The sequence below is a fragment of the Lithobates pipiens genome, unplaced genomic scaffold (genome assembly GCF_037356315.1).
Source record: "Lithobates pipiens isolate NorthernLeopardFrog02 unplaced genomic scaffold, aLitPip1_a1.2 Scaffold_16, whole genome shotgun sequence".
Taxonomy (NCBI): Eukaryota; Metazoa; Chordata; class Amphibia; order Anura; family Ranidae; genus Lithobates; species Lithobates pipiens.
In genome coordinates, this window is record NW_027507748.1 from 349,956,678 (window position 1) to 349,982,056 (window position 25,379).

The 25,379-nt window shown below is 43.5% G+C and overlaps 1 protein-coding gene across 2 annotated transcripts; it reads right to left on the reverse strand.

Annotated features, from left to right (window-relative positions):
- Positions 1 to 14,838: 14,838 nt before the first annotated feature.
- RSRP1 (arginine and serine rich protein 1) lies at positions 14,839 to 25,043 on the reverse strand. 2 transcript variants are annotated; one of them, XM_077481885.1, is made up of 6 exons: positions 24,875 to 25,043; positions 24,584 to 24,633; positions 21,322 to 21,936; positions 19,675 to 19,769; positions 16,624 to 16,686; positions 14,839 to 15,479 (listed from the first exon to the last, which is right to left on the reverse strand). In XM_077481885.1, the coding sequence occupies exons 1-6, from the start codon at positions 24,928 to 24,930 to the stop codon at positions 15,318 to 15,320; spliced, it is 1,041 nt and encodes a 346-aa protein (XP_077338011.1). In that variant the 5' UTR covers positions 24,931 to 25,043; the 3' UTR covers positions 14,839 to 15,317. The 2 variants fall into 2 exon arrangements, with proteins under 2 accessions (XP_077338011.1, XP_077338012.1); XM_077481886.1 differs by lacking the exons at positions 14,839 to 15,479; positions 16,624 to 16,686 and adding an exon at positions 18,605 to 19,209.
- Between the last annotated feature and the right edge of the window lie 336 nt (positions 25,044 to 25,379).

Genomic DNA, 25,379 nt, shown 5'->3' on the forward strand with positions numbered 1-25,379 from the left:
AAAAGTCATTTAAAATCAATCGCGGGTATAATGAATTGTTGACTTCCGTAATACAGAGAACAGTCATTGAAAGTCATTGATAAGAAAAAAAAAAAAAGCGTGGGGTTCCCCCAAATTCAATTACCAGGCCCTTCAGGTCTGGTATGGATATTAAGGGGAACCCCGCGTCTGAAGGTGTATTTGTGTGCCACGGCTTCCTTTCAGGAGTCAGACTCACTGTTTGTTTCGGTGGCTGGTCCAAAGAAGGGTGTGACAGTCTCGTTGGCCACCATTTCCAGGTGGATCAGACAGATTGTAGTTCAAGCCTACGCCTTGAAGGGGCAGGTGCCCCCCTTTCCGGTCACAGCCCACTCTACAAGAGCAGTCGGAACATCTTGGGCCTTCCGACACCAAGCGTTGGTCGCTCAGGTGTGTAAGGCGGTGACCTGGTCGTCTGTCCATACGTTTACCAAGTTCTACAAGGTAGACATCAGTGCATCTGCTGATGCCTGTTTTGCAGGCGGCCGTGTAGATGCAATTGGATATGCAAGCTTAGTTTTTCCTGGTTTTTCGATAAAAACTCAGTACTGTTGTGTTTATGCACTGTTGCATTACTCCCGCAATGTTGCGGTCTTGGGGATCACTCCTGTTGAGGATACCCGGTTATATGGTGGTGTTTTTCCACACTGCTGTTTTTTTTGTGGGTTTAGTTTCACTAGTTCCCACTTGCCATGGTGGATGAAGTTTTTATGCTGTTTTTCTCACCCCTCGTTTGCCACTGCTTGGAGACGTTCTTTAATCCTTTTCTCTTTAATTCACCGACCGACACAGCACCCGCCCCTCCCTTTTCTCTTTACGTTATACTGCTTGTTGACATACTGAGTCTGCTAGGGCAGGCTGTGGGGGTTGTAGCCTAGGGACCGCCTCCTGGGAGGAACTAAAACTTCTGAAATGTTGTGTTACAACTTTGCCTAGTAATCTGCAGTGATAGGGCTGACAACCCATTTTGTTATAGAGAGATGTCGGTCGGTAAATTAGAGATAAAAAATCCTATTTTTGTTGGTCATAATATCTGAACGGAGACCCTTGGTATTGCAGAGAATTCCTCTCATATTGATAATAATTGTCCCGATAGGGACTATTATATTTTCTCCCTCCTCTCCCTCTTTTGTTGTTGCGTCTACCTCTTTGAGTATTCCTAGGAGTACGAGTATTGTGTGACCATCCTCCTTGGGATTGAGCGACTGCACCCATAGGTTGATTTTTGTTTATTGCCGGTTTTGGCAGAGAAGGTAAATCACCAGTAGTTCCATTACTGGTACAAGTTATATTAGTCTCCATGGCTGGAATATCACCAGCCTGTATAGCTGTGGTACCCGCAGTGGAGTCCTGCCATCTAAACACTTTCCCTGCCCTTTAGTCTCCTACATCTCTCGTGTATTTATGTTTTTTAATTTTTTGGTCCTTGTCTTCCTTGATCAGATGAGCATGAAAGTTGGAGGACAAGGAATTATACTCCACTGAATTTTAAAATTTCAATAATCCGTCCTTGAGTTCCTTAATCTCCCAATCTAGGACATTAACCACTTCAGCCCTGGACCATTTTGCTGGCCAAAGACCAGACCACTTTTTGCGATTCGGCACTGTGTCACTTTAACTGACAATTGTGCGGTCATGCGACGTGGCTCCCCATCAAAATTGTCCTTTTTTTCCCCACAAATAGAGCTTTCTTTTGGTGGTATTTGATCACCCGTTTTTATTTTTTTCGCTATAAACAAAAGTAGAGCGTCAATTTTGAAAAAACTCATTATTTTTTACTTTTTGTTATAATAAATATACCCCAAAAATATATATATAAAAAAAAAATGTCCCTGAGTTTAGGCTGATACGTATTCTTCTACATATTTTTGGTAAGAAAAAATTGCAATAAGCGATTATTGATTGGTTTGCGCAAAAGTTATAGCGTTTACAAAATAGGGGATAGTTTTATGGCATTTTTATTAATAATTTTTTTTTTTTACTAGTAATGGCGGCAATCAGCGATTTTTATTGTGACTGCAACATTATGGCGGACACATCGGACATTTTTGGGACCATTGTCATTTATACAGCAACCACTGCTATATAAATGCAGTGATTCCTGTGTAAATGACACTGGCAGTGATGGGGTTAACCAGTGAGTGGCAGTGTAGGGGTTAAGTATTCCTAGGGGTGTGTTACTAACTGTGGGGGGCTGGGCTTTCATTTAGTGAACACTGATCTCTGCTCCAATCACATGGAGCAGAGATCAGTGTCACTAGTTGCTAGGCAAAACGGGGAGATGCTGTTTACAACGGCATCTCTCCGTTCAGCCGCCCCGTGAGACGATCGTGGCTATGCCCGCGGCGATCGAGTCCGCGGGACCCATGACTCACGGGGGTCCCGACCAGCACAGGAGTGCGCCGGCGCACTCGCGATGGCAGGGCGGCATTAAAGATTGGACGTACCTGTACGCCAATATGCCTGCCCGTGCCATTCTACCGACGTACATCGGCATGCGCTGGTCGGGAACTGGTTAAGCCGATCTTGTTTTTTGGAGATCAGGAAGCCAAGAAGTTTAACGCCAGCCTCATTAAAATAATTGTACCATGATTCGGGATCTGTCTCACCCTGTTGGGGCTGCGAGGGACCATATTTTCAGAGACATATTGTCTCGGAAACACTAAATCCCATTGGAGGTGAAGTTCCGACACCATAATGTTTTTAAGCCTTTGGAATAGGCCTTTTCATATTTATTTTTACTTTATTTTTATATTTAATTTTAATTTTATTAATTTTTATTCTTATATTTATTATTTTCATTTTTATATATTTTTTTTCATTTTTATTATTATTTTATATTTTTCACATTTATCATTTATCTTTTCATTTTTGGTTATCGTTTCACATCTATTTTTAATTTATTTTCACATCTATATTTTGTTTTCATTCTCACATTCTCATTTTATTTACATACACTCTTTTGTACTTTATTGTAAGGGGGTAAAGATTGGTTGGCCAGACATTGTATCCATTCACTGCGATTTTTCGATCTCGTTTGCTTATAAGGCTAATTACGCAAAGTATACCGGCCGCTTTTTCTATTTAGATAGCGGAAGTGCGCCGTTGCAGCCTCCCTTTCAGATCGAGGCTTGGAACTTAGACGCCAAACCGGAAGCGAGCGTAACTATGCCTCATCTCCAAAGCGAGGCTTGAATATAGATAGGTCATTGGTTGCTATTGAGCTGAAAGCGTGGCTTGGCGATCGGAAGCTTATAGTGGAGTACAATGCAGGTTTATTCACACTTGGTCTATTTGTCTATAAGGGCTAATCGACAGATTGGAATAGGCATATAATATTTATAAATAATTATTATGAAGGGATATTTAACCTTTTTAACATATGACTTAGACGAGGTATACACTTCCGGTGTACAACCAGAAGTGACGATGGGCGGAAGTGTTTTGGCGGTTTGAGTGACACAGGGGTCATCATTCCTTTATAAGCGATGCTGGGAAGGGGGGTCCACACCCCAGATGATGACTCCGTAGTCGAAACGCATTGGGTGGACTCCTTTGCAGACATTGCTTGCATTCTTTTATCTATGTGCCGTTTTGATTCCTTCAAAATGCGAGTGTTCCTTTATGCTTTACTTATTAAAACACATCTTTATGGTTTTATATACAATACCGTGACCTCATCTCCTATCGGATAACAACAAATTCTCGCCATATTGATGCTGTGTTGTGAGCTGAATTTGCAGATTATTTATACCTGTTGGGTTGAATTCCAGCTATATGCCTACATGACTTGGGGGGCATATGCCTAGCTAAGTCCAAGTCTTCCGGTAAGCCTCCCCCAGTTTCACGGTGGTTGTGGTGTTGTATACACGAAGAACACACCTTGGAAGTTTTTCTTGCAATTTGGCACTGGATGTTATACTTTGTGGGACTCATCTAGTATTTGCACTTTCTGATAAGGACGTTGCGAATGATATCTAATTTTCTTCACTTATATTTATTTCTCACATACATTTATTTTTTTGTTGAAATATTTGATTTCACATTTTTTTGTTCATGCAGTAGTATTTGATATCTATTTATTTAGATGGTTTCAGATATATGTATGTTGACACATTTTCTCTGACACTTTAGCGCTACACAAAAGACCAAGTTAGACTTACCGGTAACTTGTTTTCCAGAAGTCTTTCAGGACAGCACCTGAGAGATAGTGACTCCTCCCTCCTCGTTAGGAAACACCTTCTTCCGCCAAACTTTAAAGGGGGGCACCTCCCTACCACACCTCAGTTGTAGAAGAGAACCTCCGGCTTGATCGCTGGCCGATGTGAGGTCCAGCCTATAATGTTTCACAAATGGCCCAGGATCCCTGAGTAAAACGTGTTCCTAGGTGGGCTCCCCACCCCCAGGAACTGGCGTCGGTTGTTAGCCTTTTCTCGACTGGAAAGGCCCAGACTAACCCCTCTGATAGGACATCTTGTCTTTTCCACCACCATAGAGACCTTTTCACCTGGGTTGGCACTCTTACCTCTGCCTCTAGGGATGCCACTGTGTGATCCCAAGATCTTAGAAGAAAAGCCTGCAGACACCTGAAATGCAGCCTTGCCCACTGGACTGCCGGCTTTGTTGAGGTTAGAACCCCCAAAGCTGACATAACCTGTCTTACCGTCAGATTTTGACTGGTCTGCAGTAAAGACACTGTACCGCAAATCCTGTCCTTTTTGTCTAAGGGAAGGAAGATCTTTTGATCCACTGAATTTATTAGATACCCTAAAAACCGAATCTCCTGGGATGGGTTTAGGAAAGACTTTTGGAGGTTCAAAATCCACCCCCAGAGCCTCCAAATGGCTGCGAGCTTTGCCTAGATTGATCTGCAATTCTTCGCTGGATGGGGCGAAAAACAGTAGATCGTCTAAATAAGGAATAACTGCGATTCCCTGAAGTCGCAGCAGAGCTAAAGCTTCTGCCATCACTTTGGTAAAAATTCGGGGAGATGATGACAGATCGAAGGGTAAGGCTCTGAACTGGAGATGATGAACCACACCCCCCAACCGCACCGCCAGCCTGAGGATCCTCTGAGACTGGGGCGAGATCGGAACATGCAGGTATGCATCCTTTAAATCCACTGACGCCATAAAACAAACTGGTGTCAGCAGATTCCTGACTGAGAAAACTGAGACCATCTTGAACCTTCTGTACCTGATGGACTCGTTTAAAGGTTTTAGGTTGAGAATCAACCGAAATTTTCCTGTCGGCTTTTTTACTAGGAAAACATGCAAATAAAACCCCTCCTGCTGTTCTTGCAGGGGCACCTGTACTACTACACCCTGCTGCATCAGTTCCTCGAGAGAGGACTTCATGGCCAGGGCCCTTAACGAGTCCCGCGGGGTGTTTGTAATCAAGAACCTTCTTGGGGGGTTGTTGGCAAACTCGAGTGTGTAACCCTGCGAGAGAGTGGTCAGAATAAACTGATTTGAAGTTATCCCTGACCACTGCGGAAGAAATTCCTGTAGTCTTCCGCCCACCCGCAGAGACGAGTCATTGAGATTTTTCGACCTGTATAGGAGGACGGAAGAGAATTCCGCCTCTACCTTTCGGCTTCGGGGCGGACCAATTTTTCCTTCTTCCCTGCAACTTGCTGTCTTGATCCTGAGTTTTTTTAGGTCGAAAAAGACGTTTTGGTACCTGTTTTTTCTCTTTGACCGGAAAGGATCTCTTTTTATCGGCTGTCCTGTCAAGAATATTATCGAGGTCAGGGCCGAAGAGAAGGTCACCCGAAAAGGGTAACCCACACAGCTTGTTCTTTGATGCCGAATCACCGGGCCAGGTTTTAAGCCATAAGGCTCTTCTTGCAGCAATAGTAAGAGCTGCTGACCTGGCTGACATCTTAATTGCCTCAGCTGAGGCGTCTGAAATATAAGCAACTGCCGCAGTCAGGGTAGGAAAAGAATCTAAGATTTCCTGTTTAGGGGAATCTGCAGCCAAATGTGGCTTTAGCTGGTTGATCCAATATTCTAAATTCCTGGCTACACAAGTTGTGGCCATTGCTGGCTTTAAATTGCTCATAACTGATTGCCATGATCTCTTGAGCAAAAGATTCATGCGTTTGTCCATCGGATCCTTCAAAACTCCCATGTCTTCGAAGGACAGATCCGTGGACCTTGAGACCTGGAGAAGGCGGCATCCAGTCCGGACACCTTATTCCACACTGCTGCAGGGTCCTCCTCGAAAGGAAAATGCCTCTTGTGGGCTTTGGAGAAAGGGTTTTTTCTATGGATCCTGCCATTCTTTCCTAATGGCCTCAGAGATGACCGGATGAACGGGGAACATTCGGCCCTTAGGCTCGTCCAACCCAGCATACATGCGGTCATGGAGTGATAATTCCTTTCTTTCCTCACTTAAGCCAAGCGTAGCACGAATAGCTTTAAGGAGCCCATTTACCTCTTCAAGGGACAATTTGAATTTAGAGGGGAGCACCTCAGTCTCCTCCAACTCCTCTTCCGAATCCTTAACGGAAAGAGCAGTGGACTGCTTTTCCCTATCTGAAGGGTCTTCAGGCAGAGATGCCAACACTGGGATAGACTCTGAAGTGGAAGGCTGACTAGCAGCCGGGTTTACTAGTGAGTCATGAAAATTCTGAATCATGGCGTATAGCTCCTTCTTTACAGAGGCAACCAGATCCTCACATACATAGGCCGATTCCTCTTTAACCAAAGAAGTAATGCAGGCACTGCATAAGGGTTTCTTCGAATTTTCTCCCAGTTTGGCCCTGTAAGAAGGACATCTCTTCTTTGGATCAGAGCTCTTAGCCTATGAAGAAGAAGAAGAAAAAAAATAAATAAAACAGGGGACCCTTAGTGAGACCCAGTCTCAGCTTTGATAAGGATCACCACACAGGTGCACTGAGAAGAAACCAGTCAGCCTCCAGTGCCCCGACAGGCCCCTTGCCACCAGGGGGGAAAGAAAAAAGAGAGACACCAAAAGCCAGGAAATAGGAGAAAAAGGCAGACTTTAACCGCTGCCTCCTACCTGGACTTTGCTGGTGCCTGTCCCCACTGCTGCAGACGCTGATTCTTCCATAGCAGGTGTGCAGAATTCCACTTGTGGCTTCACACGCTGCCTTCGGACTCCCATAATGCATCTGCACCGGACCGAAAGCGCAAATAGGCACCAGCTCCTGTCCTCCCTCCTCCCCCCTGCGTCCACGCCTGAAACAAAGTTTTCGCCGACCCAGTGACCCGCTCTGTCGTTTCCGGCGCGACCGCCGAAAGAACATGGCGGCGGCACACGCGCGCCGCTCCTACGAACGTGTGGGCCACTGAATCTTCGGCTCTCTCCGAGCACTAAGAGGGAAAGAGGAGCCCGCTTGCTACCGCTGCCGAGGCCTGGGTAAGTCGGGAGGACAGCGGGTCCCTAAGGAGGAAAAAAAAGGAAGGAAGCCCTGTCCCTCAGGAACACCCAAGATACCTTGACTCCCTCCCAAAAGATGTTCCCTCCGGGCCAGAGAAAACACAATAACTGAGATGTGGTAGGGAGGTGCCTCCCTTTAAAGTTTGGAGGAAGAAGGTGTTTCCTAATGAGGAGGGAGGAGTCACTCTCTCAGGTGCTGTCCTGAAAGACGCCTTGGGAAAAATGTGTTTTCACGCTTTTGCCTAAAAGCTGTGTTGGCGGCTTAATCAAAGTCCTTGTCACAGCGTAGTATACACCGATTAATATTAGTAGAGATAGGGGCCACCAAGTTACAGCGGACTGATGATGGTAACTGGGGGAGATATGTTGAGGAAAGATATTCCTCTACAGCAAACGAGGGTGTGAATGAAGGAGTCAGGTTATATAGAGAGGAATAATATTCTCCGAATACCTGGGCTATATCTTTTGGTAGTGAGGACATCTTTTCCTTTTATTTGAGGTGTATATGGTTATACTTCTTTCTTTAAGTTTCCCAGCTAGTAGTTTACCACATCTGTCTCCCAGTTCGTATGTTACCTTCCAACTTGATTGTATTGTTGCTTTAGCTTTGTAACGGAGGGTGTCTACAATCAAGTGAGCCAGATCCCTTCCCAGGGAGGGTAACTGAGGTTTTATGTTGGAGCTCCAACACCTGGATTTCCTCCAACAGTTTCATTATCTGTTTTTCTTGTCCCTTCTTTAATCTAGATCCATGTTTGATTAAGATCCCCCTAATCACTGTCTTGTGTGCCTCCCATACCAAATCCAGGTCACTCCCCAGTGTGTTGTTTACTTGAAAATATGCTGTAATTTCTTTTGCTACGTCTTCCCAGATATCGGGGTTCTGTAACAAGCTCTAATTTAAAGAGGAAGTAAACCCTGATGGGTTTACTTCCTCTTTTTTTCCCTGCAAAGGTAAAGCATAATGGACTACTATGCATCGCATAGTAGCTCATTATGTGTCACTTACCTGACACAGGAGCCAGCGAAGTCGCCGCTGTCACCTGTAGTCCGCCGCATCCATCTTGGTTGTGGCGTCTCTCGCAGCTCCGACGAATGACAGCGGAGAAGCCGCGATGACGTCACTCCCGCGCATGCGCACGGGAGTCGCGTCTCGGAGCTCCGACGCTGCCATTCGCCGGAGCCGCGATGACGTCACTCCCGCGCATGCGCACGGGAGTAGACAAATTTGGCAAATCCATTCTTGGACTTGCCGCATTTAGTGCGCCTGCGCGCCGCTGTCTCGGGCAAATATATTACTTGGACCTACAGGTAAGCCTTAATCTAGGCTTACCTGTAGGTCAAAGTTGTTTGGAAGGGTTTACTTCCATTTTAAACACCACCATCTTTCCAGGGAGAATACCGCATTGGACAGGAAGAGACGCAAAGTGATCAGGGCATGGTCTGACCCCGTTATGCTTCCTATCAATACTTCCAGTACTGAAGTAAGCAGATAGTGTGGGACAAGGAATAGATCTATGAGAGAATACACTTGATGGTGGTTGGAGAAGACGGTATAGTCTTTTTCTCCTCCATGTAGAGTCCGACATACATCTACTAACTGCAATTTCTGCTTTATTCTGTCCCTAACTGGGGCAGATGACGTATCCATTTTGGGGTCCAGGGGGGGATATTAAAATCTCCCTCGAGAATCAATTTACCTCCTGCAAACTCTATTAACTCTGAGTTTTCCTCATAAAGCAGTCTTGATGTACATTCAGGGCATATAAGGTAGCTTAGGTCACCTTCATCCCTCCACTATGACCCTTAAGGAAGAGAAACCTACCATTTATAGCTAAACGTTTGTCTACCAAGGAACTCCGAGATCAGAATCGATACACCCTTAGATTTTGCTTCTTGATTTGAAGCATGGTATACACATGGGAAGAATGAGGCGGCTCTTCAGATCATTAAAAAGCATCCTTAGTTTCTCTGGGACATTCAGTCCATTGGAATTTAAGGAAGTCACTTTTACTCCCTCCATCTCTTAAGGGCAAAAAAAAAAAATTTAAATCCCCCCTCCCCCCCCCACAAAATATCCTCCCCTTTCTAAGCACCTAAGGGGATGCACCCACTACTAAACTGTAGTTTTGGGGGGGTTGGTCTAAAATGGCCAAGGAGCTCCGATTCGATCTCATCCCTCCGGCTACTTTTATATAGTCACATAATACTTCAACTACCCCAGTAAAAATGTGAGCAAGAGGGGACAAGAAAAGGGCAAAATGAGGAAAAAGAACAAACTCCTCTATATATAAAACTTAGCAATTGGTGCCCATATACCCTCCCCTCAAGCTCCAAAAACTTTATCCTGATTCCACCCCATGTAACCCCCTTCCCACCTCCTCCCCTTATCCATTCCTCCTCCGCTATCTCAGAGGCCCCAACTCCCCTCAAGTTTCACCCACCCCCAATTTCAGGGTGTTACCCTCCTAGACTTGATCTATTCTGGGGAGAAAAAAAAAAAGGGGGGGGGTCTCCCTCCCATCTTTTTGCTACTTCTGGGACCTCCCATCTCCGGTCCAACAGGAGCCCTATATAGTCCCTTTCTATTTCCCGTTCAACGGGATCCTCTATTCTCATTTATAACATTTCGTCTTTGGTAGCTTATCTTCCTTCTGCTTCATTCCAGGCTGAGTGTCAGCAGTAATCTCAGCGGCTCCGGGATAATTCCAGGGGGTAGCCATCTTAACCACTTACAGACCGGACCATTTTGCTGGTCAAAGACTAGACCACTTTTTGCGATTCGGAACTGCGTTGCTTTAACTGACAATTGCGCGGTCGTGTGATGTGGCTCCCAAACAAAATTGACGTCTTTTTTTCCCCCCCACAAAATAAACTTTTTGGTGGTATTTGATCACCCCTGCGTTTTTTTGCGCTATAAACAAAAATAGAGCGACAATTTAGAAAAAAAAAAAAAACACGCTTTTATTTTGTTATAATAAATATCCCCCAAAAATATATATAAAAAATGTTTTCCCTCAGTTTAGGCCAGGGGTGTCCAAACTACGGCCCTCCAGTTGTTCAGGAACTACAATCCCCATCATGCCTAGTCATGTCTTTGAATGTCAGAGTTTTACAATGCCTCATGGGATGTGTAGTTCTGCAACAGCTGGAGGGCCATAGTTTAGACACCCCTGGTTTAGGCCAATACGTAATCTACATATTTTTGGTTAAAAAAAAAAAAAAAAAAAAAATCGCAGTAAGCGATTGATTGTTTGATAAGGGAGTACTATGAATAGATCTGGCGCTATACCTATATATCAAAAACTAAAATTACAAGTGTTACATCAATCCGGTGTATGAGTGCCAATGTGCAATATATTAGTGTTGAAATAAAATATAAACTATAAGCAAAAAATATGTGTATATAAAATGTTTGTCACATAGTAAATAATTGCCAGCGTGCTGGCTAAAAAGTAAGATTTAACTCAAGTGCAATAAAAACCTAAATAAGTGATCACCTTATAAACTCTAGATCATATAAATACCTTAAAACATGTGAACTACTTAATATATTGGTGATGAATTAGGTAAAAGATTATACATGTAAAATATAAACCACTAAATTAACACAGTTGTTGGGTTTAAAGTGCACAAATGTGACAAATGAAGTCTATGCGTGCAATGCTAAAATGTACAATAAATCTGTGATGAATATCAATACTTCACGTGAAACATGCCAAATGTTAGGAGTGAAAAAATAAGAATAAAAATAAAGGTAAATATAAATATAAAAATGAAAAATAAAAATAAAAATAAAATAAAAATGAATTAAAAATTCCCAGAAAAATAAAATTGAGAATATTCGATATTTGTCCCAAAAAATATAAAAATATAAAAATGTATACAAAGAGAAGATGAACGGTAAAAAAGTAAAAAAAGATAAAAAAGCAAGCAGTCTCTGGTGCAGTGCAATTAGTGGGGGATTTCCCGTGGGTAAAGGAGGGGATGTGATGGATCCAAACAACTATTCTTCATGCATTGTGGACACTTCTAGGTTGTACTCTCACCAGAAAAATAACCCCGTCCGGGGTGGATCAGCCTTCACAGTATGAGCTACTGTGTCGCTCTCTGGCTTGCTTCAAATAGGCTGCTGAGGATCCCTCGTTATTTCCAGGTGGAGTATGTCCCAGTGTATATATATATTGAAAGAGAGGACCATACATAGTGTGATACTGTATAAATCAATTTATTAAGAAGATACTTAAAACTACTCACACTTTTGGTAGAAATAATGGCTTAAATAGATGCAGTATAAAGGTGCAATGTGAAAGGTATGGAAGCTGCTGGGAGCGTTCCGTTCGTCTTCCACGCCGTCTGTATTGGAAGTGTGTGTTCGATCGGCCACGCCCTACGCGTTTCGTCACTAGGACGTCATCCGGAGCGGCCATCTTTACACACCTCACGCTCTTTATAGGACACAATACACCTACCGCGCATGCGCGGACAACCGCCGCCATTTTTACTGTGGGAATGCCCATATGTCGGATAAAGCGCGGTGGTGATTGTGTTCCTATTACCATCCTATGTAATATTCTGCCGTTTAGCCCACCGATGGTTTTTACATGCAGAGCTTATATGTGTATGTTAATTTGCTAATATACAATTATGCTGCTTACTTAAAACCAAATATAAATTACACATGAATATGGTAAATACAGATTACAAATAAAACTAATGATAAAAACATACAAATAAGTGACATTATTAATAGATAGACCGTACTATAAAAATAAAAATATTATTGCTAGATTGATTGTTTGCGCAAAAGTTTAGCATTTACAAAATAGGGATAGTTTTATAGCATTTATTAATTTATTATTTTTTTACTAGTAATGGCGGCGATCAGCGATTTTTATTGTGACTGCGACATTGTGGCGGACCCATCGGACATTTTTGGGACCATTGTCATTTATACAGTAATCACTGCTATATAAATGCAGCGATTCCTGTGTAAATGACACTGGCAGTGAAGGGGTTAGCCAGGGGGTGGGAGTGTAGGGGTTAAGTCTTCCTAGGGGTGTGGGGCTTTTATTTAGTGAACACTGATCTCTGCTCTAATCACATTGAGTAGAGATCAGCGTCACTAGTTGCTAGGCAGAATGGAGAAATGCTGTTTACACAGCATTTCCTCCATTCAGCCGTCCCGTGAGACGATAGCGGGTATGCCCACGGCGATTGAGCCCGCGGGTCCCGCGACCGGACTCACGGTGGCCCCGACCAGCACAGGAGCGTGCCGCCGGCGCGCTCCCGATGGCCTGGGGCGGCATTGAAGATTGGACGTACCTGTACGCCAATATGCCTGCCTGTGCCATTCTGACGACTTACATCGGCGTGCGCTGGTCGGGAACCGGTTAAGCACCAATTAGCCAAGAAGGTGGACAGAGCTATGCGAGCATGTCTACTCCATGTTCAGACCCCACCCTCTCAGGCTCCAGTTTTTACATTAATAGAACAATTTTTGTAATAGATTTTCTTCATGGATAGTCTTTATAGCCAGTTCATTTAAGATGGATAATTTTGTACTTTTCAATTCTAGTCAAATTTTTTTGCTCATTGGTTAATATTTGTCCTTATGGTAATTTGACTAATTGCTATGAGGTCTATTTTTTTGCCCTATTCTGTTATACGATTAGGTAGGTTTGTGAAATTTTTTATTCTAAAACAAGTAGTTTGTTTTTTAGTCTTCTGGCTCTGCATGTTAACGTTAGCCAGCATGGCCAATGAGCACATATTACGGTCTCTGGCTGTTCCTAAAATGAGGCTTGCATCGCAAGCCGTCAGGTTAGCGCGACATATGCGCCATTTCTCACTTCCAGTTTTTGGTTAATTTCAAACAGAGGCTTGCATTGCAAACCATTAGCGCAATATACATCCAGTTTCCCACTTCTGGTTTTAGGCCAATCCTAAAACGAGGCTTGCATCGCAAGCAGGTCGGCGCCATTTTTATTCATCCGGAAGCTTGGTAAACTTCTGGTCAGCGCAGTAATTACATGCTTATGGGCAGTCTTAGACTACGATGTAGCTATCAGATCAGTACTACACACTTGTGACGTCTGCGTTGTTTTCAAATGAGGTTTGGAACACATGCCAGCGTCACCATCTTGTTTTTTTCCCCCCGGAAATTGGCCCAATTAATTTTTTGGAGCCATAATTCAATGGGGGGGGGGAGGGGGGGAGAAGCACACATGCAGTAAAAACCGTGGATCAGTACTCCAGATGATGTCCCATAGGACGAAACACGTTGGGAAAGATTGCCGATGCCACTGCCTCTGTTAAGCAGTTGAATTTATCACAATTGTGAGCGTTATTCCTTTAATAAAAAAGCTGGGTTTAATAGAATTATGCTATGTGCCCTTCTATTTTTTCCTCCTGGCAGTTAAATCTCTAAATGCATGCTATTCTGAGTTCCGTTAAGGATTTCTGGAGTCTGCTGTTGTAGAAGGCTGCCATTATCTAAGCTCGATTTACCCAGTGGGTACAAGCCCTTCTGTGTCCAGTAAGCCTCTATCCATGGTGGGGGATCACCCATTGAACAAATTTGTTAAAACATACCATTTTCTCACCAATGGATTCACTACTTGTCTTTCTGGAGATGTTTGGACTTTGTTTATATGATTTGAGACTCAGTTTGGTTCCTCTTTGACACTTCTGATTTACGATTGTCACATTATTATATACAACACAAGTGTTGATAGCATTTAATTTTGTTGGTCACTAGTGATCTGTGATTCTATATGAGCACTGCACTTGTTTACTTTCACTGTACGCGATCGATGGCCAGGCTGGGGAGAGTATCCAGCCTGTCACCCATCCGGCTATTGATAGCAGATCACAGGATCTTTAATCTTGTGCAAAAAGCAAAGCTTCTGCAGAAAAATCCACGCACCGATGGGCCTGCAGGGTTCCTAGGTCCTTCACTAGGCAGAAACCCCCCCCCCCTACACACACCTGAAGCTGCAGTAGCAGGCTGAGGGTTTGTTACCCAAGGGACCACACCCAGAAAGTTCTAGTTTTATTACCCCATGTTATGTCTAGTCCTCTCCTGAAGGTGGCACAACAACCCAATGGTCTTAGAAAGGAGCTGTGTAAGTCCATGAACATAAAGAAATAACTTTTTAAATGAGAATTTACAATCACATTGAATGTGTTTAGACACCTTAGGGGCAACAGGGCTCCAGTCGAGACCCACCCCCCCCCCCCATAGATTTCACATATTAATCGGTGGTCTATGAAAATAATTACCGTCTGATGAACCCAGTAACATTACTTGTATTATGTCAGCAAACAGCATATTGAGGAAATGCAATTCTACATGCCAAGATATGCAGTTGTGATTTTAGTGGACACACTGAATGAATACATAGACAAGACTTGTTTAAATCACTGTTTATTAAATGTAAACACAGTACAAGACAAATGAATAATATTTAAACACATGTTAGGCTACTTTTCGCTACTGAATTGGTACTTGAAGCACTTTACCATGAATAAAATGGCAAAGAAAAAACAAAAACAAAAAAACATGCCCTTGCTGTATATTACAGAAACATTTGCTCCAATAAAAACTGCACAGGGAAAAGAAAAGTGACATGGCTAAGTATTTCTTAGTGTACAAAATGTTATATACAGTTATTTACAAATAAAGATCCCACCTGAAAATCTTGTGTCCTTCACGAACTAGGCCAAATCTGAAAAATAAGACCCATATTAAAAAGAACCATTGCCAAACACTGATCAATGATCAGATTAAACAAATCATTCCCATTTCCCTACCCGCTTGGTCATAAATACCCTCTATGAAAATATAATCTTTGAAAAACTGTACAAAAAAAAAAGTCCAGAAATACAGGCTATCGAGCCCTGCTTTTATAAGCCTCTTTAGGAGACAAGCTTTTTGAGAATGATTTCGCTTCACTGGTCACTGGACACCACAGCATGTATGGACTCCTATGGTTGGTCTCCATCTGTTCTTTGACAGCTTCCACCCTGTCTCGCGACGCAGCTCCATAACCCTGTGAAAAATAAAAGACAGTAAGCTTTATAGACTCAGTAAGTGGCACACACACTGACAGAACAAACCTGACAGGAAAAAACAAAAAAACACACCCTCTCACACTGGAGGCGTTTTTCAGGTGCTAAAGGGCTAAAAATAGCACCTCTAAAGTGCCTCCCCTGCAGCCCCAGCACGAGAGGCCGAGTGGTTTCACACTGGAGCAGTGGCACTTGCAAGACATTAGAAAAAGTCCTGCAAGCCGCATCTTTGGAGCGGTGAATACACTGGGCCTCCACCACCCCTGCCCATGGGAAAGAATGGGCACCACTGCTGAAGAACCTGCAAAGCACAGGAGCGCATTTAACCCTTTCTGCCATCGCCCCCCCCCCCCCCCCTTTAATCATCCTGCTAGCAACCGAAAAAGCAAAGCTAGAACGATGATAAAGTGATGCTGCCTCACCGCTGACATGGAGTGGTGCCAGTGTTTATGGGGTCTTAGTATGGTGCTTAATTTGTGTGCCACGAAGATGCAAAACACACACACACACACGGTGTAAAACCTTCTGGTCCATAAGTGGTTGTAAAGCTTCGTTTTTATTTTCTAAATAGGTTCCTTTAAGCTAGTGCATTGTTGGTTCACTTTTCCTCAGATTTCCCTTCTAAATGTTTTTCTGTCCGAATTTCTTACTTCCGGTTTCTCCTCAGTAAACTTGACACCATCATCCGAGCGGTGTTTAGTAGGGATGAGCTCAGGCGTGTTTGCAAGGACCACGTGCAGAGCCCACCAGAAAGTCAGCACAGCGCTAATCACAGGTAGCGAGACATTGCCCGATCTCTGCAGCCACGCATTGGAGCAATGTCTCACTGCCTGTGGTTAGCGCAGCGCCGACTTCCTGGCGGGCTCTGCACGTGGTCCATACGAACACGCCTGAGCTCATCCCTAGTGTTTAGTCAGCCTGAACAGCTTACTGAGGAACAGGAAGTGAAATTCAGACCAAAAAAACATTTAGAAGGGAAAAAAAGGTAAGTGAACCAACAATGCACTAGCTTAAAAAATCCTATTCAGAAAATAAAAAACAAACCTTTACAACCCCTTTAAAGATTCATTGGAAATTAGTATGTCACAGGGGGTTGAAACAAACAGTTTTGTACACTATACTTACGCTTGAACTACTGGAACTGCGCGACTTGCCACTTTGTCTATCCTCTTCTGAAGTTTTAGATCTCTTTTTTTAAAAAGGGGGGAGAGAACAGAAAGTATGGTTACTACAGGGGGAGAGGAAAAAAAAAAAAAAAAAATATATAAGCTTTCCTCTGAAGCACAATCCACATTTGGTTCATGCCTTAAAAGCAATTGATAGGCAATGAGGATGTGATGAGGCACCTCTTCAACTTTTTTTAACACCATTTTTGCCAACAGATGTGCCACATCTGTGTGCATTGCACACAGTTGTGGGGCGTTTGGCGCTTCCTGCCCACTTAATGTCAGGTAGATCTTGTCGCAGGCATGAAGAAAATTGCAATATGTATACACCGTCTGCTGTTTATTGCAGCTTTGGGGAGGGCTAGCAGGTGGTTAAAAAGACATGGCTCATCCACACATTTTTCTCCACCACCAACTGCATGTCTAAATGACCAATTTTGTCAGGGGGAAAAAAAAAAAAAACCCAAACATTTATCAGCTTTTTGGTCCAAAAAGTAAAAATCCATTTATAAAAATTGAACTTGTCTAGTAATTACAATACCTAGGCACAGAGAGGGTCAGTTGATTAAGGCCTCATGCTCACAGGACTTCCCCCCCCCCCCCCCCCCCTTCAACTTTCCTTTAAAACAAGTCTTTATGAGGAACTGCAATCTCACATAATTTGTAATACATCCATCTTTGCCATTCTGAAGTTTCCTCCAAACACTCTACATATTGTATTTATACACACTGCGATTCCGTACTTGTCAAATATGCTGCAGAAATCTCCCTCCACCAAGTCTGCCTGCAACCATTTTAACTGGACAGCTGAAGCTGCTGCCTGTTCACTTCCTGGATTTACAGACACCAACCTCCACAGCCTATAAAAGCATTTTTTGGGCTAAAAAGTAAGAATAAGCCCTTACTTTGCTTTTACAGGCATCAAGCTCTTTGGTGTTAAAGTGGGTGTAAACCCGATTTTTTTTGATGTCATAGAGTATAAGATTTCCTATCATTTGAGCCCAGTCTTGCCACAGTTAATCCAGCTCTGAGCAATCCTCATTGTTCAGTCAGATAATTATTGACAAACAGAAAAACAATCAACCCCCCCCCCCCCCCCCTGCTGTGAGCGACAGGTGATTTACATCTCGTGCACTAGCCTAAGAGACATGCATTTTTTTTTTTTTAATTCCCTCCCACTCCTTTCTTCTGCTTCTCTGCCAGAATTGGATGTTCCCCATCTCAGCATGATTTGGCATGCTGAAGTCATGTGGTTACCTTCCTGTCTTTTCACTGGATGTTAGAGATCATAGCAGAAGTTCAGTGTAAGTTCACAGGACAATATGCATATTGACAAGGGGAGTGTAGGTGGACGGGGAGTCTGACATCCCGACTCCACCCACCGAGCATGCAGTTTTTTGGGTCTCAGACAGAGGGGAGACATGTATATTCTTATGGTTAAACCCTATGGCAGTAGTTTAGAAAGAATGACATTGAACTTTAATTTTAATTCATAATTGAGTGAATTAAAGTAGATGTAAACCCAAACACTAGCCTTTAGGTTTTTTTGGCAGCAAACTTTTTTGCTCCTGGACACTGACAGTCCCCCCCCCCCCCCCCCCGCCTTTAAAAGCTCCTGCAACTAAATGCTGCTAAAATCCTATGTGTGCATAGACACATAGGCCAACATGGAGGGGCAAAAATAAAATAATGACACCCCTAGAAGCAGCTGTAAAGATGTCCAGTGTGCATGAGGCCCTAGTATAAACAAGAAATATAATGCAATAGTTAAGTGTTGAGGCAGTTGTGCTGACTTTAGAGTGCAACTTGGATAAGACTGGCTTTGACCAATGATAAAGAGACAACTGTTGCATTGTATGTTTATATACAGACCCACTTGGGGAATTGAAAAGCCCTTCTCAAAAATAAAATATAGAGCAAGTGCCAGCTCTTTTTTTCACCATATTACAGCAACAAGTCAAAAGAACAGAAAAATACAACCATCTGAGAACAGTACAGTAAACTTATCTGCAAGTGATGCAAGCCTCTTCTTCCATTTATTCTTAATCTGGAACATAGTTAATAAATTATGAAGGTTACCTCTACCTGGGCTTGTGAAATACCACTCAAGGGATTTTCAGTGACCCCACAGTGTAACAATGGAGGGGCGTTGTATGCAATGCCAAAGTAGAGTGAAAATTTAAATTGTAACATACCTCCCAAAAGGGCACATTTAAATTTTTTTTTTTTTTTTTTTTTTAAACATATGAACAAATTGGACATGCTAGCAATTTAAAATTATGTCTTTTAAAAAAGGGGGGGGGGGGGAGAAAAGAACCCCACTTGTCTACCAGATAAAAGCAATTGCTTGAACCATTAAGAAATAGGCGATGACAGGCCAAGCTATAAAAACGGGCTCTGTAAACAAACATGGCAGCCTACGATTGTGGGTGAAGGTAAATTAAGTGACAGTGTACTTCTCCCAGTTTAATCCCAATACCAATGTCCAACCACAACATTACCACCCGGTTCTCATCCTCAAAGGGCTGGTGTTCATTATTCTTTTCTATGAAAACAGAAAAGGCATTTAAACTGAATTCTGATCTGAAAGGGGGGAAAGAACAGCATTACCACAGATTTTATTCAAAAACAAAAATTCTAGTCCAGCGCTTCCATTGCCAACCTCTAACATTTCAATGCATTTGTAGTGCCAGATCAGCTACTGCTGAGGTCTACATATCACCTCCCGCAATAGTTGACCCTGCACTGTTGGGCATCCTCAAAAACGGGAAACCGATGCATCAGAATTGGCAAAGCAGCATTCCACTGCAGACTATTTTCAGCTTTAACCCAGTTACATCTGGACATTTGATGTATAAACCACAAGACATCAATATGGCAGCCATTTAAGAAAACGACGGCTTCCATGCACCCCTCTCCCAACCCCCCCACCCCTCCCGAACAGGCCTTCCATATTAAATTCACGACAAAAAAGAAACAAACACTGAAACCACCAATTATTTAAACACACCTCTATGATTTTCTTTAGGCTATCAGGTAGTTCAACCTCCTTTCCGAGGGCTTTTGAGGCATTCATTTTTGCGATTTCCAACAGCTTCAACTTTTCTGTAAAATAAAAAAAAAAGGTTCTCTTAATGCCAATACTTGTCTCAAACTAGCATGGAAAGTGAACTCATTCCTCTGATTTGATACTCCAATCCACAAGTACCTGCCCATTTAATGCAACTCTAGAGGGGTACACATGGACACACAGTTGGAGGAGCTAGTCATTGACTTGCATTCATTAAAATCCACAATCAAGGTGGCATGTTAAGCCTATATTTGCTGGCCTGCACAAGACCCCAGGGGGGGGGGAATTTTAGGTGTAACCCACCCCAAGAATGAAAAAGCATAAACAAATTAGGTCATTAAAGCTTTTGTTACCCCAACACTACAAATTGTTGACATGTCTGTTGTAGCATACGTATTGTATGAAAAAGTATTCTGCTCTCCGCTTCATTTGTGTGAACTCCCTGGTAAACATGCAAATCCCTCTGCTCCCCCATTACAAATTGATAACACTAGGCATAGAAGCACATCCATCCCAGCATGGTCAGTTCTCTAGCTATGCTGGAACTCAGTCTGCTTTCCTCCAATGAACAGATTTGTTCTGACACGCCCTCTGCTGCACAGCCATTCACTAGGAATCTCAGTGTGCCATTGCGTCGCTTCCCCCAGCTCTTATAAAAAAAAAGACCCCCATTCCCCCTCTTCAGCTGTATGACTACACAAATGTTTTGCCTCATTTCCATTTCAAACTGAATGGGTTGTTTCACAAACACAATCACTTTAAGCCATTAACCTACTCTAGGCTTAGATTGTAAAGGTAGGTTTAGCTTAACGTATTTTATGCCCCTCCAATACTTACCTGAGGTCCCTCTAGATCCAGCGATGTTGCAGGAGTGTCTTGGCTTCCCATGACTCCTCTTGGGCTCAGAGCAGCACAGAGCCATTGGTTCCTGCTGTCAGCCAACGACAAATGGAAAAAAAGGGGCAGGGGCCGTGCCCTGGCATCCCATCTGAATACACGGAGCTGTGGCTCAGCTTGGGCGCCCCCATGGCAAGCTGTTTGCTGTGGGGGCACTCAACAGGAAGGGGCCAGGGTCACAGAAGAGGGACCCAAGAACATCCAGGCCGCTTTTTATTTAAAAACACCTAAGACTTTAGTATCACTTTAAGAGCATATATGGTTTAAAACACAGGGGTAGGCATGCAAAGGCTCTTGCCAGTACTCGACACTAATGCATTCCAATTTTAAAATTCCCCACGCCACAATGCACTGAGGGGGAGGCACTGTGCCCCCACACATTGTAAAACATGGGAAACTTTGTTTGGTTCTCTAACCTTTCTGTAGCTGCAATCATCAGCTTTTGTGGTGGGGGGGGGGGGGGGGGTTTGGGGTCCCCATTTCCAAGAGGACTCATTGGTCACTGCCGAGTGCCTTGACTGAAAGGAGGTTGAGAAACACTATTCGATCCAAAATTACAGAGTTGAAAGGAAAAGTAGCAGTATACAAACTTAGGTTACTGTCATACTGTATGGGAGATCCTTTTGTTTTACTTGGTGACCTTTATTGTAGGGCCAAAGAACAGAACTTTTCCTACAATAAATATCTTACCTTTCTCACTTAGGCGCAGTGGTGTTCTGCTGCGAGAATGGCTTCTAGAACGGCTTCTCCAACTTCTGAATGTAGGAGAGTAGGGACGCCTCGCAAAGCCATAGAATCTTCTGCTATGCGATGGAGAACGGCTTCTTGAATAGCGTCTTCCACGAAATGAACGGGACCTGCTACGTGACCTGTATCGAGGAGGAGACCTGTAATATCTTCTGTAAGCAGGTGAATATCTTCTTCTCCGACGTGGGCTGTATGATCTGGAACGACTTCTGGAGTAGCTTCTTGAGTAAGACCTGGAACGGCTACGAGAATACGAGCTGGAGCTTTTTCTGCTTCTTTTCTGCCTATATCTTCTATCACGGGAAGGAGGAGATCGAGCTCTACCCCTACTACTTGACCGTGAAGAACTAGAAGTGCTGGATCCACTACTGGAGCAGCTGGAGGAACGAGAAGACCTGCGACTGATAGAACGCGTCTTGGACCTTGATCGAGATAGCCTCTCTTTTGGTGAATTCAAGCTCAAATCATCCATAAAGTTGGTCATTTTATTTGTTTGCAGTTTACTGGAATCACTTTCAAAGCTTTGATCAAGTTTCCTGTTTTCATTGCAAACAGCATCTGTAGGTGGGGAAAACAAATTTTTATATAATCTTTTTGTTTACACTTTTTTAAATCAACTTTATTGCTACCACAAGGGATACACAACATCACTTGTATGGGTAGAAATAGTTACTCTTTGCTAGACCCCAGACCTCTTCTCTGCCCTTCAAAGCCTCGGGTCAAACTAAAAATCAGTTTAATCTGATGCCTCCAAGCCAAATAATGAGGCTTGCTTACATCCAGCAAACCTGAAAGTTACAAAAGATATAGGTCACCGAGTTTTAGACCACAGATGATTGAGGACTTGAACATCCCCCAATGGCAAGCTGGCAGAACCAGAACAGCCAGCTTTCAGTTGGGATTGGTGGTCCCCTTGCCTCCACCTGTAAAATCATTCCAGCAGCCAATTAGCCACAGGGATCGAAAAGGGGGGGGGGGGTGGGACAGGCCCAATGGCTGGCTGAGAGAAAAAAAAACAAACAAAAAAAAAAAAAACACACACACACCCAGAGAGGAGACACCCTTTAGCCCCATTTCATACTATGAATCACATAGCATTCTTATGCAATCCAAGACCATTCGCTTTGAAAGGGCACAAATTGCATGGCATCACAGCTAGTTTCCCTAAGATGCCGATGTTAGGGACCCAAAAGTTTACTGAAGGATCGGCTTGGTGGTATGACAGCACTGAACCCCTAAACAGTAAGTGTCCCTATATTAATCAGCAGCTACAGTGTTTGTAGCTACTTTCTTAGCTTTGGGGGGGACCTGAAGCTCCTCTTCAACCACTTGCCACTTCACCGTTATGCGCTGATGAGGCGGCAAGAGGTTAGCACCGATCATCAGTGCAGATATCCCCCTTTCAAACTAGCCAGTTACCAGCTCTCCCCTCACTCTGACAGAGTAAAGGAATGCCATTAACCGGCAAGTATGTTTACATTGTGATTGGCTGTGATCTGACACAGCCAATCGCGTGGTAAAGAGCTGCTGTCGTTGGCTTGTTACTCTGACCTGTGATAATGAGCAGTGTCCTACAGACACCACTAACCACCAATTGCCTTGCACCCAAGGGAACGGGCGGGAGTCGTGACGTCCACCCAGAACTAGAGCGGCCCCGCCCAGCTATACAGCAGGTGGAAAGGAAACTGGTCATTTACTATCCAATGTGGATCCAGCCAGGCAGACCATTGCACTCAATGGCACTGCAATCAGCACTAGTCTCCCTCAGTGAAGGGAAGGGTTAGCGGGTTCACATCCAAAGTCATACTATCCCTCAATAGACCAATTAAAAAAAAAAAAAAAAAAAAGATTTTTTTAGTACCTCCCACTACAGGCAGTCCCAGGTTACAAACAAGATAGGGACTGTAGGTTTGCTCTTAAGTTGAATCTGTAAGTCGGAGCAGATCCATTTTTTTTGGTGTAGCAAAAAAAAAAAAAAAGGATTTAAAGAGGGATTCCACCTACAAAAATGTATTAAAAGCCAACAGCTATAAAAATACTACAGCTGCTGACTTAATAAATGGACACTCACCTGTCCCAGAAACAAGGTAAGGTCTGGTGTCTCATCTGTCCCAGGGTCCATCGATGTCAGCAGCCGAGACCGATCGACTGGCTCTCGGCTGCTGCAGCCACCATACTTGGTAAGGGAATCAGGAAGTGAAGCGTTGCGGCTTCAGTTCCCTACTGCGCATGCACGAGTCGTGCAGCACAATAGGAATGGTCCACGCTCTCCCTGGGACCCGTGTGTGTCCCAGCAAACAGCGCACCGTGACAGGAAGAGGCATAGACTCCCATGGGAGCATATACCTGTCTTAGACAGGTATCTGCACCTCCCTCCCCCAAAAGGTGCCAACGAGCAGAAGTTCCACTTTGGGGTGGAACCCCACTTTAAGCTTTTTGGATAGCATAGGGAAGGGTTAACACCCTTGTAACATTTGTTTAGCCATCTGTGCCCCTGTTCATAAGATTCCACCTCACTTTCTGTCCCAATAATTGGATTTTGAACATTTTGGGCAGTTAGGGAAACAAGGTTAGGTGATAAAGCATCAGTGGAGACACCTCTCCCTCCCCCATTTTAACTGTTACAGGAGTAAATTTCCTTTCACTTCCTGTTGTCTCCTTCCGTTCGTAAGTAGAGGACTGCCTGTACATAGCGTGTCAGTAAACCATGTTTATTGTAGTTAGCATTAGAATTTCTGGTCAGTCCCCCCTCCACAGAGATTGAATTTTTTTTTTTTTTTTTTTTTTTTTTTTTTTTTTTACACACACACACACACACACACACACACACTTTAATATAATTCACATTTTGTAGACGCAATAATGTTTGCACAAACCAAACAAACGCTTATTGCAATTTAGTTTTACCAATAATACAACATTGACCTAAACAGCTTTTTTTTTTTTTTTTTCGGGGGGGGGGGGAAGAAGAATATCTCCACACACACACAGATCAAATACCACCAAAAGAAAGCTCTATTTGGGGGGGGGGGGGGGGGTATTAGTGAGCAACATCAATTTGATGTGGGTAAAAACATCACACCACAACAAAAGTAACACAGTTCTGTATCTCCAAAATAAAAAATGGCCTGGGAATTAAGGGAGTAAATCCTTCCGGGGCTGAAGTAGTTAATAACCCCGATTACAGTGATGAAGAAGCACTCACCCAGTATTTTTGAGCTGTAGTTCTCATTGCGATCTGTACCAGACGAAATCCTGAAAATAAAGAAATCATCGGGATTAATGAACAGTTTAATATATATCAGTGAAATAAAAGAAGTAAACGTTCCATAGAATACAACACACGCCCTGTGAGGGATCGCAAAATGGCGGAGGAAGAGCGCGAGATGGCCGCCTGACACAGCCGCTCCAATAGACAGCAGCGCACCTTGTATTCACACACCATAATAAACACATGCACGTCCTTGCATTGTAAGATACACAGAGAAACCCTTACACATTGCTCGGTGTGTTTCCGTGCTCTGGCACCTCCATTTCCAATGTACGAGTCATGGCCGAGACCTAGGACGATACAACGAGAGCTCACGTCTTCCACTACCTTCTCTGAACTAGTCTGAGAGGAAAGTTCCAGAACGGATTATACAACAGAGTCAGCAGGGCGGGGAAGACAACTGGAGTTTCGTGATTGGTGGGCTGTTAATAAGCTCCGTTGCAGATTGGATGGCGGGACCTGTCAATAACCAGTGAGAGCTGTGGGAAGAGAAAGATTGTTCTAGAAACCAGAAAACTAGTATAAACCAGTTCTCTGACGTTGCTTGTTGATTCAGACACATGCAGACTTGTGTTATTATGTTGTATTATTATAAAACCGTGTAAGGCCCTTTTCACACTTGTGCAATTTTGACATAACTTGAAGCATATACTGTGTAACTTTGAGGGCTATGAACCTCAAATCACATCAAAATAATACAGGGACTACTTTGAAGTTGCTGTGACTAGAA